This window comes from Amphiura filiformis, chromosome 8 (assembly GCF_039555335.1).
Source record: "Amphiura filiformis chromosome 8, Afil_fr2py, whole genome shotgun sequence".
Classification (NCBI taxonomy): Eukaryota; Metazoa; Echinodermata; class Ophiuroidea; order Amphilepidida; family Amphiuridae; genus Amphiura; species Amphiura filiformis.
Window position 1 is genome coordinate 7,113,198 of NC_092635.1, and position 18,520 is coordinate 7,131,717.

Here is an 18,520-nt window from a genome sequence, read left to right on the forward strand (position 1 = left end):
AAAAAAATTGTAATGCACATAATCATGCATATTTAAATCGGAAACTGACATTTTGGGAATAAGCTTTTTTCATGGATATCTACTGAAAAAATGTCATAAAAAGATGCTAGGATCACCAAATACTCCTTTAAATAACACCATTTAGGCAGAGACACCTTATTTTGCATTTACTTTGGGATATTGAATTATTTTATTTATTTTCAACCCAGCTTACGGGAGAAAAATCAAAATAATTAAATGCCAAAGCTAAGGTTAAATAGGGAGCCTCTGCCTAATGGCTCTCAAGGCTTGGGAAATTTCCTGCTCGCTATGCTGGCATCATATATAGACCATTTAAAGTTTGCAAACAAAGATGGGCAAAGATATTTTGGCAGGCCAAGTGGGGGAGAGAAGCAATTTTTGCCAGGCAGAGGGGGAAAACAATTTTTGGCATGCCATTTGGAAATTTCAAGCTACCGGGGACGGCTCATTATTGCACAGCCATAAAAATATGCAAACCGTGCCGGTACCTACTTAATAATTTGACATCCCAATGTTAGGAGATTTATACAACCTCGGACTATTATAAATAAGAATACTGACAAACATACAATGGTGAAAACATTATTTACTAAAAGGCTTGAAATAGTTTAATTTAGCATAATGTCATAGTTATTTGTTTCATTCTTACATTTTAGAGCTTCATTAATCTGTAATTTACCTTATTTTGGCCAGTCTTTAAAATGAATTGATAATTTTATGACCTCTCAACTCCAAAAAATAGGCTACTTGCAAAGAAAATTATTTAATTGTAAGTACTTACTTGCTATTGAACTGTATTGGAATCTTTTTAAATTTTAAAAATAGTTAATATGCAATCATTATGAAAGTTCCCAATACATTTGGACGCGAAAAACATTGGAAATTTGCAAAGAAACAACATCATAAACTTCACCTCTATCACTGCAATATCTCACACTTTTTGGATTAGGACACAGAGTGCGGCCTCAGAGTTAGTATCCACGCAGCCAGTTTGTTTACGCTCGCTCCCTCCACATGTCAATCAATCAATCAATCAATCAAATTTATTCATCCAACAATGTATGTACAATATAAATATAAATACAGTGTAATCAAAGATTATCTGTGGTGTAATTAAAAATATATACTAATCTGTATAGCACAAATTATACTATGCAACATGCATGTAATTGCAGATGTTAGGGCCTATACATATTAAATATAGATTATATGCAAAGTATACTGAGAATAAGATAATAAACAAACATGTGTGGAGGAAGCGTAACCAAACTGGCTTCGTAGGAGACTAAGATTTGTGATCGTTCCGACATATTATCATAATCATAATCTAAAAATTATGGTATGTCGGACCAACAGAAAATCATCCCGTTTTACTCATAGATGCAAGTTGGAACATTTACAAATATGCCAAAAAAAAAAATCGGTTTTGAAAAAAATATCGTACATTAAGGTTGTATAGTACATTAAGGGGGTACTACACCCCTGCCCAATTTTGTGCCTATTTTAGCATTTTTCTCAAAAATTATTGCGCATTGGTGACACGTAACATATGTATATTTATAGGGGCAAGGACTACAACTACTGCACTGGAAATTTTATTTCAGCACAGACAACAATAGTGGAGTTCCAGTCACTTTATATATACAGGCACTTTTTGTCATGGTAATGAAGATTCAGTCCAACCTCCCTTATCTGGACCTCTTTTATACGGATCTTTCATCCATACATATGATCATCAAAGGGAAACATGTTTTTCAATCTCTGAGAGCTTGATTTCATGCACTGAAGCATTTAGAAGGCTATAATTAAGTGCCATACAGCACTCAAATACCATCTTTTAGTGTTATTACCCATTATGAGTAACCTTTTGCTGTCTCAATGTTAGCATTTCATTTATTCAATGCAGAATTGCATACAATTCACTTATCCAGATTTTTCGATTATCCGGCCAATGCTTTGCTCACCATGGCCGGATAAGAGAGGTTGGACTGTATAGGCATATACCTTCTCATTGAAAGGAATTGGGCTGATCTGTTTTAAAGAATTTAAAAACGCCCATTCATTTCTATGAAGAAAAGTACAATCCGCAACGATGAGCCCAAGCATTCCCGGATAAGTTCCAGACATGATAAAAGCATTGCATGCTGGTCAAGTGAAAAATATGGATTAAATGCATTGCGTATTAATTCTTAATTGAATGTCTGTGTTACAATTGAATACCTGAGTGGAAGAAGGGCCCAACTCCATCAAAACTGTTTTCGAGATATTAAGAAAAAACTTAATATTTGGAAAAGTTTTATAGGCAGAATGTTTTCATCTTCAGGGGACCTTTCATACATGAACATACAATATTACATACATTCGAAATTATAAAAGATGTTTCCATGGCAACGGTACAGGTCTTAATACGAGCTGGAGTTGGGCCCTTCTTCCACTAATATACTGCAAGTACTAGTTCCGTAAGCAGATGTGTTATAAATAGCTACGGAAATTTGGTAATTATCCATTAATTACACAAATTGAAGCATGTAATATGTTAACAAGAAAGTTTATTGTAGTGAAAAGCAGATTTCATGGATGAGCAAAATTCCTCTTTAACCCAATATTTGTGGAAGGGCCCAACTCCATGGAGTTGGGCCTTTCTTCCATGAAAACCATGATTAAGTGTACGTGGAAGACTATTTAGAGAGTGGATTTTGGCTCATCTTTCACACACAAGGAAGAACAATCTGCTGGCAATAAAATGCTGGGTCTAACTCATTTTTGTAAAAAATTGGAGTTGGGCCCTTCTTCCACTCAGGTATTCAATTGCATACCTGCCAGCCCTAAAACCTCACAAATAGGGACAAAGGGAGTAAAAAATTTGAAAATAGGGACATTCCTGAATTTCCTATACCTTACAGTGGTCATATTTTTGCAAAAATAGGGACACATGGTAAAATCGCTCTCTTTAAGGGGTACTACACCCCTGGCCAATTTTGTGCCTATTTTTGTATTTTTCTCAAAAATTATAACGCATTGGTAACAAGTAAGATATGTATATGGTAGGGGCAAGGACTGCAACTACTGCACTGAAAATTCAGCAACTCAAGGATAGTTATTGATTTATTGATCAAATATTTGTTTTCCCTCATTTTTGACTAACTCCACAACTATTGTCTGTGCCGAAATAAAATTTCCAGTGCATTAGTTGTAGTCCTTGCCCGTATAATAATTAATATACATATCTTACTTGTCAACAATGCGCTATATTTTTTGAGAAAATGCAAAAATAGGCACAAATTTGTGCAGGGGTGTAGTACCCCCTTAAATTTATTTGTTTCTGTAAAAATGGGAACAGTCGCTATTAAATAGGGACAGTTGGCAGGTATGCAATTGGGACAACAGCAGATTACTCAATATGGGTAATTACACCAAAAGATAGGGTCTTATTGTAACTCTTTGATATCACTGAATGTCATAATAAAACTCACACTATCAAGGTATTATTTGCATCCATGTCCTGGATGATAGTTTTTATTAGTTCAAGTGAATGTTGTCTATTATATTTTACAATATAAGCTTTCTTATTATGTACAACATAACTGTTGCCTTTTGAAAGTATCATCATTCAAATTCACTCTGCAATGTAATGGGTTTTCAACAAGTGTTCAAAATATCTTCAAATACAAAATAAAAGCTATTTTCATTGCCAACCTGTAGCAACTCTTCACTATTGAAATTGACCATGTTCATAATTGGACATGTTTTCATTCTTGTATGACTGTGCTGTGCCCAACCAAAATTGGGTTAAATATGGTTATTTCTTCACCCTGTACGCCTATGCAACCTTTTGAGATCATAATAGACAGCTACACCACTTGGAAGTTCTTTATTTGTCATTGGAAATTGGAATTTGAATGTTGTTTACAATGTATAAAAGGAATGTCTCTTTGGTATCTTTTGGTTTTTTTTAATTTATGCGTTTTTGATGTAAAACAAAAAACAAAACTTTGAACATGTGCTGTTTAAATACACTCAAAAATAGGTTGCCAAAACCAGCTAAGGAGTTGCAGGTAAGGAATTTGTTTACAGCATCAAGAGCTGCATTAATGTCTTCAGTATTGGGCATGCGCAAGATCCTGCACATCACAAACTCACATCAAAAGTGTTACCAAGGCAATGAGTTTGTTGTGTGTACAATGTAAACCAAACATCCCCTGATTCAGAATGGCCAATTATGAGAATGGTCTATAACTTAATTGATGGAACCTGACGAACCACAATGCTTGCGTTGTGCCACCAGCCTTCCTAAGTTAACATGGAAGCTAAGGTACTATAATCGGCTATTCCAATTAAAATCCATACCCCCCCTATGGAAGACATGACCTTAATCTTCCACACAGGGAGTGTGAATTTCAAATGAAGGTACCTGAATGGCTCTGAACCAAGTGCAGTTAGTGGTGATAGCATGTTGAGAATTTGTTTCTCACACATATCTATGCAACTCTCTGAGTGAATGCTCGTGATTTGAAATGCGAACTGACTGCACTTGTGGTACATATAGAAAGCACTAAAGTGCACTTTAACATGGGCCATCACATGCTAGCTAGGTACAACACAAGCATGCAAGTCTTTGTAAGATTGTCAATAGTATGGGGTGCACCATTCACTATGAACCAGTCTGTTACAAAATGTTGCAACATTCTTCCACATCATATCTCAATTACTTACTACTACGCATGATTGTACTTTAATATCTGAATACAATTTCCAATTGTTTTCACAAATGTGCCAAAAAATAAAACTGGTGTAATTTAATTTTCAAACATGTAATATATGAATTGTATAAACTCATGAAATAGGAATTAACAATATTGTTGAAGATTGTAAAAAATTAATTCAAAATATTGCCATGTGAAATTACAAGTCATTTCCTGTGTTGATGGCTTTACTAGTCTACAGAATAAAAAGTGTTTGTCCAATCTCTTCTGTGGTCAGATACTTTGAACACTTTCACTACTTTGTTAATGACATGTTTCCAATTTTGTTGTGAATATAATTCAAGGGCTCATTTCACAAATACTCAATACCGATTTTGTTTGATATGTCACACACAAAAACCCTTTTAAATCGAATGTAAAATTGTAAGACTTCGCAAAACAACCACAGAAACAAAATGTTTGGACTTTTCAATTTAATTGTTATTTTTGGAAATGAAGTAACCACAAAAATTTTACAATATACCAATGTAACAGAGCCACAAATTGAGTAAACATTTCATAAAGACTGCACAGTGCAAGTAATATTCTGTTTGCAGATGCAAGTTACAGTAACTCTGACGCATTCAAATCTTGGTAAGTTTCTTTGACATGAAAAGATAGCAAATCTAAGTCTTGTGCTTAATGTAAAACGAAAGGTGTTATGAAATCAATAGTTGCAGTTTGTTTCACTCACTCAGAGCTTTAGCAACTAACCCGTATTTTGTTAAATGCAGTATCAGTGATACCTGCAAAGGCAAGAAAATATTTGAAATTTGTAGGGATAAATTGAAAGTGAAAGATAAGTCAATAAAATTCACAGTAGGTATTTTTAACATATAAAAAATTGATGAAAACAAATCACCTGCTCAGTGCCAGAAGTGGGTAAGCGCAATGGCTGCCCTGTGAACATTTGGCAATTTACACTCGGTATATTGTCCTCATCTACACATGGCAGCTATTGCACTTGTCCACGTCTGGCACTGAGCAGTCGAAATGCCGAAACAGAAACTTCCAACAGAGACTAAAATGTATGTTAATTAGTATATTATATTGGTCAACGTCAAAATCGTGACAGACGACTTTTGATTGTCACTGCTCTACAGAAATCAAGGTTTTGTACTCTGGCCATGAATTAAACAGGAAGTTAATGCAAGTTAATTTAGACGTACCAATCATCTTGGAACATGAAAAAACAACTGAAGTGATATTTTTCATCATCACACTACGTTAGAATGGAAACATGTCATTCAGAACAAATGTAATTATGTTTGTCAAATTCATATCATTATACAGGGTTAGAAATAAGTCCAAATTTAAAAGGTCATTCAGACCCTTAGGTCCCCAAGGTCTGAAAATCTCTAGACTCAAATTTTGAAATTGACACACGTTTAACAATTAAGGAATTTAACGTTTATTTATCGGCAGTGTTGGAAATAAACTCAAATGTTTGGGGCTGCAAGTCTGGAAATCTATGGGTCCTCATTAATTTTGACCTGCAGGCTTATGGCCCAATGGACCACCTTATTTCTAATACTGTTATTATAAGGCCAAAAAACAAAGTCTCAAAGCTTGCAAAGATTTTATATGCAGAATGCAGTGTTTGTCCCCCTTTTGAAAATGTTTTTCTTTACTCAAACTTTAATAATAACACAATTCTTTAAAAAAAATGTAAAACAGATTTTTACCAGTAATTTTGTTAAGAAAAAAAGTAAACTATAAAATTTTCAGAGACAAATGCACACCACAGTCAAACAAGTGCAGTAGCTTTGAGACATACAATTTTTTGCTTAACTTAAAAACATTGCCTTCTGTGCTCACATTCTGTTGTGCTGATCTACTGCATATCAAAGTTATTGAAACACCAACACTGTATGTAACTAAGTACTCATAATGGTCTTATTGTTTCACAAAAGTTGGCACATAAATGACACATATTAGTCATGAAAGAAATAAGAAGTACTATGACCAGGTTTCAAGTACGTCTTCAAAGGAAGAACATGGTTTTACTGTCTCTACCACATAATATTATTGACGATTATTTGCTTGCTTATTTAATTATTAGTTGTTTGAATGGTCCACGACACTTGTACTGGTATATGAAGTTAGCCATCTATGTCATCATCACTGGGTTGTATGAAGACACACAATGGTGTAATAATACAGGACTTTACTCTGTTGTACAAATCCACCTTTGGAATGCCTGGCTGGCTGGCTGGCTAAGTCACTGCAAGGCCCATTTAATTAAAAACAATCCATACATCGTTCTCATAGAACCTTTCCTTGCTTCAAAACAGCTTTATTAAATAACTGTACAGCATAAAGGTACAAAAAAGAAGAAAATATGTCTTTGTTTTATGTTCTTCTTGCTACCTATCACCACCAGCCCACCCTTCTTGTCTGTGGTCGCCTCGTCTGTGATCTGATCGATCTGACACACCCCGGTGGTGATCACCCCAATCCCGATCATGGTCCATTTTCCTGCGCTTACTGTCGCTGTGGGAGTGATGAAACCTTTCGTCTCGGCTGCCTGACTGATGTTGGCTGTGTGACGGATTGTCCATCTTGTCGCCGCGACGTCGGTTCTCGTCACGGCGGTCGCCATCTCCTCCCCGGTGGTAGTGTCTTCCTCCATGGTTGGACCCTGATGGGTGGTCCCACCTGTGCTCACTGTTATACCTGTAAAACAACGCCAGAAGAAAGTGTTAGTTGAAATTAAAGACAGGAACATTAGAATGGTAGTTATGGTAAGTAATAAGATGTTAATTGTGTGTAAGAACACAACGCAGTGCAGTTAAGGATAAATCTTCTATAGTAGCCAAGCCTTCATATCACTCTCCAATGATCAATACTATGTTGCACATGATACATGTAGTCACAAAATGAGGACTATTCTCTGAACATTTCAAGGGGATCAATGACTCGGTTGTATGTGTACATTTATGTCTTCATCTGATGTTGAATAATGATGCATTGTAATAATAATTTACAAAACCAAGAAACCTGACCTGATTGGGACAGCTAGGGGTCCACTTCTCTTTTCAAACCTTATTCTGATCAAATGAGATGGCTATTATTCTCACATTGCTCCCAATTTGCACAAGTTCATCTTTCTGGTCATTTGTCTTTCCTTTCTTCAAACAGGAAACTTTATACCACATTACCAGCTATATGAAATAGTATTGTCTTGTATGAACCAAAATATTTCAAGATTTGTTCAATGTTTACTAATTTGGCAATGAAGAAGGCTTGGCTACACACAATTGTTCATTATGATTGTAACACACTTGATAAGGAAATTATCTCTTCAACAAATCATACGAGAAGAAGAAATTATAAATAATGAATAGTTAGTATAAATAATACAGAACACACAAATGTATTAGGTGGAAAAATAACAATGAAAAGCAACAATGGATAATTAACTAGCATGCTTAAAAAATAAAATTGCAGCATCTACTAAATGAAGCAATGCAAAATCAAGTTCACAAAATTGATACGAGGGCACCTCCCCACTCACGGCTAAGTATTTTTAAGCTTTCTATTGAAGTGAGGTATAGCATGGCATCTTAGTAATAATTTTTAATGTTTCACTTATAATTCTAAGTTGGTATGAGAATGATACTATACCATTCCTATAACTGGTACCTTTCTGCCATTGATGGGGTGAACATCAATATTGAAGGACATCACATGATCATAAAATAATGAAATAATCAGCTTCTTGACCTTACTTTTGCAACCAAGTATACCATTTTGATGTTCACCGGACCAACGGCAGGAAGGTGACAATGATAGGAATGGTCTTTTCAATGCTGTCAATAGTTATGAACTGTCATTTAGATCATGTTTGTGGTGTTAACATTTTGTACAAGTCTCATGTCAATTGAAGCGATGTGAATAAAAAAATAGTGTAATTATCATGGAACTCAACTAAAATCACTATGTGAGCCTACAGAAACTATCTATTTGAGCACTATAAGTGTCTACAGTGATAGCTTGCAAGTGCACTACATTAAAGGCAAGTCTTCTAGGGCTGACTTTATTGTGAATGCATTGTTAATGGGCTATTTCAGTTGATAACAGTACACTCCCCTATGGTAGCATGGCCTTAATCTCCCAGTTTCTCCCACACAGGGAGTGAGAATTTTCAATGGTGTCACGTGAATGGGTGATTTCACTTGAAAACAACACTCCGTGTGTGGAAGTGGAAGATTAGGGTTACATCTTCCATAGGGGGTGGATGGGTTTCAAATGGAATAGCCCAATTCCAGACAGAACAGACGTTTGAAACTGACAACAGAGTGTATAGGAGAAGTATGTTTTGACATATTAGATTCACATGGGAAGAGTGTAAGTCAAGGTTATCTCTGATCATTGGATTGCACACAACATGTAAGTAACTGTAAAGGTTTGCTGCTGAGTCCAACAGTGGCAATTTGCTATAAAAAAGAAAAACTAAGTTGAAAATAACCTGTAACTGATGAACTTGACAAAGAACTTTTTAATACACATGCCCTGTTTGTTGCATGGAAAGAACCAAGTTGTGGCATGGAAATAACCAAGGTCATTGGATGCTTTTCAGCTTGTCCGGCCAATGAAATACTAATATTTCATTCCAGACCTGATTCAAACAGCCAATCAGGACCCCACTTCTGTGTTTAAGCAATAAACACCCTACATCGGCATAATCCACCAAGGAGCTCTGATAAAAGATTTAATGACCCACAAGTTTCTTGGAGTTTCAAAATAAAAGCCCAATTATTTTACCTGTGTTTCAAATGATCTAGACCTAAAAACATTTATGGTTTGAGATACTTTTGGAAATTGCCACCTTCAATCTACAGCAGTCTTTCACAGTTACAAGATATTCAATTCAGTTATTTCCCCCTCATCATCAGCTTGAATTGTGACTTCTTTCAATCAAGACAAAACACCTGCTCACTACCTAAGAAGACATTTAACATCTCTTATCAAGAATCCTGCTGTCAAAATGAGTACTTGGTCATCAAAACCTTTGGTTGTTGCAATGAATTTTTCTGACAGGCGAAGCCTGTTGGAAACCATTGCCTAAAAATTGTGACATCATTTAGGAGGTCTCATCTTTGACCCGTCTTCATTAAATAAATGTCACAGGCCTGACTTTCAACTGATAAATCTTAAGACAAAATTTCTAATAGACAAAAAGGCTGAGGTGTCCAAACCCACAGATAACTTTCCACCCAAACTTTCCTTAACTTTACAATGGCCTTTTTAAGCCCAAAAAGGTTTTGGCCTGGAAAAACAAAGATCTTTTTCCTAAGGGGAAAAAAAATCAAACTCTTATCTTTGCAAAATTATGCTTTTCCAGTTTACCAAGGCTTGCACAAATGCATGATTGTGTAAGTTGTGACTTTCAAGCTCTGTTGATGTCATACTTCCCTACATATAGGGAAAACATCATTGGATTATGTGTCGTTGTAAAAGTGAGCAGATGATTTGGTGAGTATGAAAGCGAGTGACAAGTGCTGAGCTAGTGAGGTCTATGCTCACCTAGATATGCCATCCCTATCTCTGTGTTTAGAATCAGAGCCATAGTTATTGCCATAGGCCCGGTGATTGCTGTCATATGCACCCCCATGTCTGCAAAAATTCAACCCAAAATTGGTTGCAATCAATTTATTATAATAGAATTTTGCTTAATTAGCAGAGGCTGTCCTGTTGTAATCACTTCAAACATCAGTCTTTCTTAAAGATGGGTGGGCTGATTTATCAAACATCGCTGGGCAGGAAAAACCTCCATGTACATTTTCATTGTTACTAATTTGACAAAACAGAACAGTACAGTATGTCAAATTTGTAGGTATCATCATTTTGCTAAATGTTCCAAAGATGTTTTTATTGTTAGTTTGAATTACTCTGCAAAAAGGAAATGCCTACAATTTGTACTGTTCTCTATTTTGCCAAATGAGTAACTGTACATAGGAAACATCTCTCTATAATTGTAAGAAAAGAGGAGCTTTCTTCAGATGCTCAAATCTCTAAGGGTGGGCTAAGTTTGGGATGAAGCAATCAGGTCAACCACCTTTAAGAAATCACACTGGTATTTATTGCATGTAGTCAAAATAATAATGACATGATTGCTTTTGTTTGTAGGTTGTTATTATTCTATATCTTTATGGGGAAACTATTTGGCATCAGTGATTTCTCTCATCAATTTGAGTCAGTATTACGTCCCATGAGAAATACATTCACATCACATGCGGTAGGATCCAATCAAAATCTTATCAAATTCAAATAAAATGTTGTTTTGTTGACACAATATTTGTTCCATGGTTGTGAACATACCCAAATTGATCCAATGTGATATATTGAGCGAGGTTCATAGCTATGGGATGAGACTGTAATTAGTGGTATGTGTATGTATTATGAGAAGTGAAATGGTACCCATATCCCATATTGATGAAACCCATCTGTCAAGTTAATATATTGGGAGTGTGTAACATGTATTAATGTGTCAAAAACTCCCGAGATGCCTCAAAAATTTTCTGTTTTTCTATCATTTCCTGAAATCAGCATATTTCCTAGAAACTGATATCTCTGTATACTACAACTATGGGCTATTCCAGTTGAAATCCACACACCCCCTGTGGAAGACATGACCTTAATCTCTCACACATGCAGTGTAGATTTCAAATTCAGGTAAACCCATTGATATTCACACTTCCTGTGTAGAAGAGTAAGGTCATGTCGTGCATAGGGGGTGTATTGACTTAAACTGGAATAGCTCACTTGCACAGCCTATAGTATATACATGAACTAACTGTACTAACATAGTCTGTTAGCAGGAATTGTCACTCCAGGGATGCTAAAAGCTTAACTTGATGCTAATAAAAATGGAAACATATGTGAACCTTTAAAATAAGTTTACAGAGGAACAATGGAAAAGCAAAATAAAAGTAATCTGCAAGTTAAATATTGCACTACTGCATTCTATTGTTTAATTACAAAATAATTATAAAATAATAGCTCTTTTTTGTTGTAAATTAAAATAATTGCTTCATTAAATTGAACTGCTCAATTAGAACTGCTCAAATGCAACTAAGACAAAATATATTAATGTGAATCATTATAAACAGGTGCACAAATCAATTTTGATCAGTTAGTAATGTGAATGAAAGAATTAGTCATATAAACCTGTTATTCTTCCAAGGAAATAAACTAAATTAAAAATAAATAAGAAATTATCTCAAGAGTACAAAATCTTTGGTGTATTTTTTCACTTCAACTAAAAGCAGTATGTTGTTAGTGAGTTTACTGACACTGATTTTGAATGGCATTTCACAAAATGCTGCATTGTATTGTATTGCACTGATCTTATTGTGGCATTTCACATAATAAATGCATTGTATTTCATGCATGAGTTGAAAGTCTATTTACTACCTCTGTAAGATTTTTGTTACCTTTCTTAGTTTATATCTGGAGTGGACCTTCTTGGGACTCCAGGATTTGAGCTTGGGAACCCCTGTGAAAGGGTTGTCTTGTGATGCAATTTGCATTTGATCACTTTTTTCCTTTCTCATCTGATGAGAGTTTTGCACCTTTCATCTTTTCATCTTGCCATATATGCAGGTTCCTCAAGACAGTAGCATCAGCATGTGAGACATGCGTGATCAAAGGCAGTGCAGCTGTAGCGTGAAGTGACTATGCCCCAAGATAAACGCCTCTAATTGCACCTGTATCACACACACGCTACTGTCTCAAGTATGTCAAATGGACTATAACTTATTGCTTCATACCTTGTGGAAAATTCAGTGTCCTATCGAATTTTCATGTCAATAAACTCAGTAACAGCATGGTACTAGTGTCTACTTGTAACTTTGTGGGAGGGGTTTGTGACTCTGGTAGCACTTTGGCATCATGCAACTGGTAATATCTATTCCCTGGTACTTAATGTCTTCAATCTCATCAAAATTTCAATATTATGACTATTATTTTTGAACTCACAATCAGTTATGCAATATGACAGCAAATGCTTTGTAGAGTCTTGTAAGCTTCCACAAAATTATCATAGTACATTGATGATGGTGGGAAAGGGTGGCTGAGAGGAAAGTAAGATGTGTGTTTTGTGGTTTTCTGTTTTCATTTTACAGAAAGGCGTGAACTATGAATAGTGAGTATTCCAAATGTTGTCCTATGATATAATGTGTCCCATAAATATTAAAGCCATGTTCAGTGATTTCAGGTTAAAAATTAATTATTGTGTGAAAAAACAACAAGAATAATCATGCTGAACTCTAGGAAAAGCTAAAGACATCGAGTCAACAAATTATGAATGGTCTGACACCTTCATCTAAGCAGCAGCGTTTATTCCTGTCTCAGTTAGCTATAATTTTGCCAGAATAAATTGTCATACAGTATGCTTGTTCCATAATGCAAATAAATTTTGAGAGTATTTGGTTTCAGCAGCAAAAATCACTGAAAATGCCTTTAACTGCATGAGAGGGTGATTATTAGCTCTTCTTGGACATTAGAATGAACAAATTTGCTTATCAGCTCAAAACCGCTGAAAAGCATTGCAAACGAAAGTCAAATGTATCTTCTTATATTACATTCAGTGCATATATTCAACATTTAAGTGTGAATCCAGTTAAGTAGGAAAAGTTCTGATGTCAATTCTTGTGTTTAGTCTACACAAAATACATCTTTAATACTTAAGAATAAGAAGAGTTGTTTGTGAAAATGTTTGTGAAAACTCACTCTTTCCCACCAAAAAGAGACAGATGAAAATGTTGCATCATGAATTGTATTGCAATGATTTTTTTTTTCTAATGGCAAATTTTGCTCACTTTTAAAGTTTATCTATATTACGTTTACCATCTGTCTAACTGGCTGAGTTTTCAGTCGGACAGAAACCCTTACGTACCTGGGGTCTCTGTTGGTGGCCCCATCTTGACCATGACCCCAATCGGAGTTGAACTTTGACCCTACCGTCGCTGTACCCCAGTGGGAAGGAGGGTGATGGGCAAAGACTTGACTGTTGAGTCCCACGGTGTCATGATAAATGATAAAACAAAATCAAGACTCCAAAATGAAAGTTTGAATTTTGTTGTGCTTTTGTTTTTCAGCTACTTTAGATTCTCTCATCTTAGGTTTTGAATATTGATCATATTTGTCACTTATTCCTTTATTCTTCAACATATTACAATCAGTTTCAACAACCATTATGGTGCAAATTTAAACTTAAAGAAATAAACTTAAAAATAATTTGGCAACAAGTAGGGGTTTGCTAAAATACAATACATAAAAATATACAAAGTTGTCAGAAGTAAACATACATTTAGCATTGCAGGCTGATACTTAAAAAAGTAAAGTAATTAGGTACAGTATTTAAGATTATGAAATTTCCATATACATTTCATCAAAGTTTATCACATAAATACATGCAAACATTGTATACAAACCCTTTTAAAGAAAGTTTCATGGTAAGCCCCAATAATATTACATCCAAAACAATTTCTACATTCAAAATATGAGCCAACACAGAAGCAAATGAGTTAAATTTGTGTATTTGTGCACTTATTATCTATCATAACCAGGGGGTGGATTCATATTGAATTCCCTTTGTGGTAAATTTGACTTCCTATTCAAAAATAAGGCTGCCAAACAAAAAGCACCAACATGGCTCTGTGTAATCACTCTGTACAAGTACAGTGTCTATGTAATTTGGATGTGGAAATATATTATTGGCAAGATTTTATGCACAATTAGTCAGTCGCTGTAGGCCAAATTGCTTTTCCTACATCTATCTTGGCCAAGCATTTTGCAATCATAATCACCAATATACACCCAATCTAATAGGCTATTGCATTTGAAATTCTAAAACTTCCTATAGAAGACATGACTTCAATCTCCCACACAACAACTGTGAATTTCAAATGGGGCTACCTGAATGGGCGACTCCATTTTAAATCTACACCCCTTGTATGGGTGATTAAGGTCATATCTTCCACAGGGGGTGTATGAGTTTCCACTGCATATAGGATACAAATGGTTGCAACTACAATATCAGTCTACAGCATACGCACAAGACATCCTTGATAAGGATTTAGAGAAATGTTTCACATTCTATAATTATATTGCTTGATCACAAATATGCACAAATTTAGACAATTGATTAAATATGCCTCATTAGACCTATGTTGACTCATGTCTGGTTGAAGTATCTGGCTGAAATTATTTTTGGAAATGAAAATCACAGATCTTCAATTGCACAAACTTCACAGAATGAGTAAAAAAAACCTGCTGATTTACTTTACGACTTCAAACCAAACATTACTAAACAAAAGCTTACAACTACCTCTGGTTATCACTATAAGATCATCCAGGACCTACGCACTTACTCAAACATCATCAGAACAAATGATACGTCCATCAGAGGGGACATTAAGCCATCGGTCCCGTGTGCAGAGAGCCATACCTGTACATGTATCCGCAGCCAGTTTCGAAAAAAGTAGGGTGTTAACCACTGTTCCCAACCCGTCCCGGTGTTCAAATGGACCCCAATGGAAATAAGCTTCAATGGAGGCTTTCTTGGGTTATCTAGGGTTGTCAAAACCGGAACAATTCAAATCAAATTAAAACGTATCCATTTCTTTCTTCTTTAACCTGGGACAATCAATCAGATGTAAATATGTGTAATTTTTTTGTTTTTCCTTGAGACCCAAGTATGAATACGGGGATGAATACTTCAGCAGCAGATCACATTTGATCTTATAGTGAATGAACCAAACTACTTGCTACCATCACTTAACAAAACCACATCTAGTCAATTTTTCAATAAATTACATACGCATACATAATATAACAAGGCTAGAAATTGGACTACTAACCTGTCTCTATCCCGTGGGTCACGACTCCTGTCAGTGTGACTGTCATTACTACCAGTGCTGTGTGTTGATGGTCTCTTGATGCTTGGCCTGTCATGGCCAGGCACACTACTGTGGTGACCGTCTCGGTTGTATTTGTTGCCTCCGGCATTGGTCCATTCTCCGGGACGTTTTTTGGTATGGGTCTGAACTTGAGTGATTGATGGTTTTACCTGAAGTACAGATTTATACAGAATTGATGTAAAACAGTGGCTGGTAAGCAAGAAAATAGAACCCTGTGGGCTATTTGTAACCGTGTCTTTAATCACATATGCCACAAGGACACCAGAAAACAATTCTGAAAATTATGCCGTAGGTCTTTCTCCCCAGTAGGGTCCAGGGGTAGACACTTGCTATCTCCTCCAGCACACCTGATGTCAATCCACATGAGTGTACTTAATTTGCAATACCCTACGTTGTTGTTTTTTTATTCAGGCGCTTTATTCAGGTGCTTTTTTTTTTTATTCTGGCTCCATAGCATGCAAATGATAAACAGCTGAGTACACACAGAGTACTGCTTACTACTTGAGAATTTAATTAAACTATATATCACTAACAAATTCATGCTAGTTGTGAAAGGAAATTTTGTTATGCTTAATTTGAAGAAGGGAGTACAGTAATAAGTAAATAAAGTAGTTTGCCCTATCCCAATACGAGACTATAGCTTTAGGACTTGCTTTAACTGAGAAGAAACTATACATAAAAGTGTATTACAAGGTCTATATTGATAAAAAAGAAACATCTTGATGTGAGGAAAATTAAGTTGACTTACATCTCCTGCTTCTTCATCTCTCTTTCTCTGTGCATGTCTGTACAACTTGTATAATTTTTTGGCATCAAATTCAGTAAACTTCGCCACAAATGTCCACAAGTACCTGCAACAAACGTTCATACAAATAATGTGTTAGTATGGTAATTTAACTGAAGGGTGTTTGATCAAAATGGATTACCTGTGGAAGGTGTTCTATAGTACACTCAAATATCAAATGCATATGAGTGTGATAGTTGAGATATAAGCACAAGGTGAAAGATGGATTGCTTCACATTTCAGTTTTGGGAAAGCGCTCAATTGTCACAGCCATTGCAACAGGAAGCTGAAATCATTGTCCTGTGATGTAAGTTACATTTTTGCTCAATATCATGCTTGTGGGAACCAATTTTATATTTTATATTTATTCAATGATGGCAATATCTCAGACATACACTTTTTTCTACTTGGGGAAAAAAAACAAACAGATACAAACAAATTAGTTTACCAAATTGACCAGACTGGGAATCAAGCCCACTACCTCTACATTCTGAGGCATATTTCTACCACTAAGACTTCCCGAGGGATATGAGCTGGCAAGTTTGCGATTTCAATCCTATGTAAAGCTTATGAATGTTATCCGTATTATATTCAGTAGAAAATGACACAGCCTAAATGAATTAATCACAGAGTGTGTGATTGGTTCCTACGATTACACACTCAACTGTACTATAAGTACTTTAAATGTGCATTGAAGGGGCTCTAATTAGGTTTAATACAAATCTTTCTTACAACATGTTCCAAGACCCTCCCTTAATCTTAGAGTAATACTATAGTACTATATCCAGGTTGCAGACTTCAGTTAGCTGTTGAGGTAAACTCAGTATACTTGATTACAAACCCTTTCCATTCATGCATCTTGTCCATATCTCTGAATTCCTGGATGCATTCATTGATTCTGTCTCCTATTTTCAGTAGACACTGACGGGTGTGGTTCAGTTGTTCCTTCTCCGATACATCTTCGGGTGGGTTATCTAATAATTTAAGTGCCCGCTTTACTGGTCTCATCCGTTCCTTACACTAGAATAGGAAAACAAATAATGAATAAATAAAAGGATGGCAGGTGATTTCAATCAGGATTTAATTATGTTACTTTGAAGGAACATTTTCTGTACACACTAGCTCTGGACAAGTACTGATCAATAAACATGAACAGGTCAAGTTGATTATATCTCAGACTTTTGTCATAATCAGTTCAAACAATTTTAAAACAGTTGAATCAATTCCTTCAGAAGTGCCTGTAGGTTGTTGCCAAATTCAACTGCTTCAATTACACAGATTTTCTTGTCGCTTGAGTTCATTTAGGAAGTTGTTTTTCTTTTATTGACAATATGAAAGCATTTTACTTACATTTTTTATTAAGAATAGACAGAGACAACTTATAGTGCAAGCAATTTTATCTTTCTTTCTTTTTACCCTTCTTTCTTTCCTGTTTTAACAATTCACTTGCACCTGGATTTTTGCTTGTTGAACATAAACACAATTGACCAATGCTGTGGTTAGGCCTATAAATTGCTTGTAGATCAAGTTTTTGCTTGGAGTATGAATATTGTCATTCTTTTTTTCCAAGTCATTCTATCCCTGCATTGTTTATGCTGGATTGGATGGCCTGAGGATTCATGTGTCTGACCTTGGCTGGCTGCTTACAATATCATAAGCACGCTACATACAAGCAGTGACAGGAGACATAGTACTCTCACACTACAAGTCCTAATCACATTTGGCAGCTGTTCTTTGTATAATTATATTGATGTTCTATGTATGTTGCATGCATATATCAATACTAGTAAATGATCAATTTATAGGCCCTACCAATAGATATATGTATATGGTACATAATTATAATATCAACTGATATAAAAATACATCATCTACAGAAAGCTGGAGGACTGGAGCAAGTGTACTTACAGCACTAAATGTGGCTTCATCTAGTTCTCCACTTGGATCAATGAAAACAGGTGTGTGAGTTGTGAAATGCATGGGAGGGGGAATCACTTTCTTGCCTCCTTTGGTATCAGGTTTTTCCTTGCCCTGAAACAAAAATA

The 18,520-nt window shown here is 35.5% G+C and overlaps 1 protein-coding gene across 1 annotated transcript in view; it reads right to left on the reverse strand.

The window, feature by feature from the left end:
- Window positions 1–3,506: 3,506 nt before the first annotated feature.
- Window positions 3,507–18,520, reverse strand: part of LOC140158562 (chromodomain-helicase-DNA-binding protein 1-like) — a 52,668-nt gene continuing 37,654 nt past the window's right edge. Inside the window, 7 exon segments of the mRNA XM_072181698.1 lie at window positions 3,507–7,439; window positions 10,293–10,382; window positions 13,666–13,776; window positions 15,632–15,840; window positions 16,440–16,542; window positions 17,317–17,495; window positions 18,384–18,506. Of these exon segments, the coding sequence (XP_072037799.1) occupies window positions 7,130–7,439; window positions 10,293–10,382; window positions 13,666–13,776; window positions 15,632–15,840; window positions 16,440–16,542; window positions 17,317–17,495; window positions 18,384–18,506 (1,125 nt within the window). The 3' untranslated portion in view covers window positions 3,507–7,129.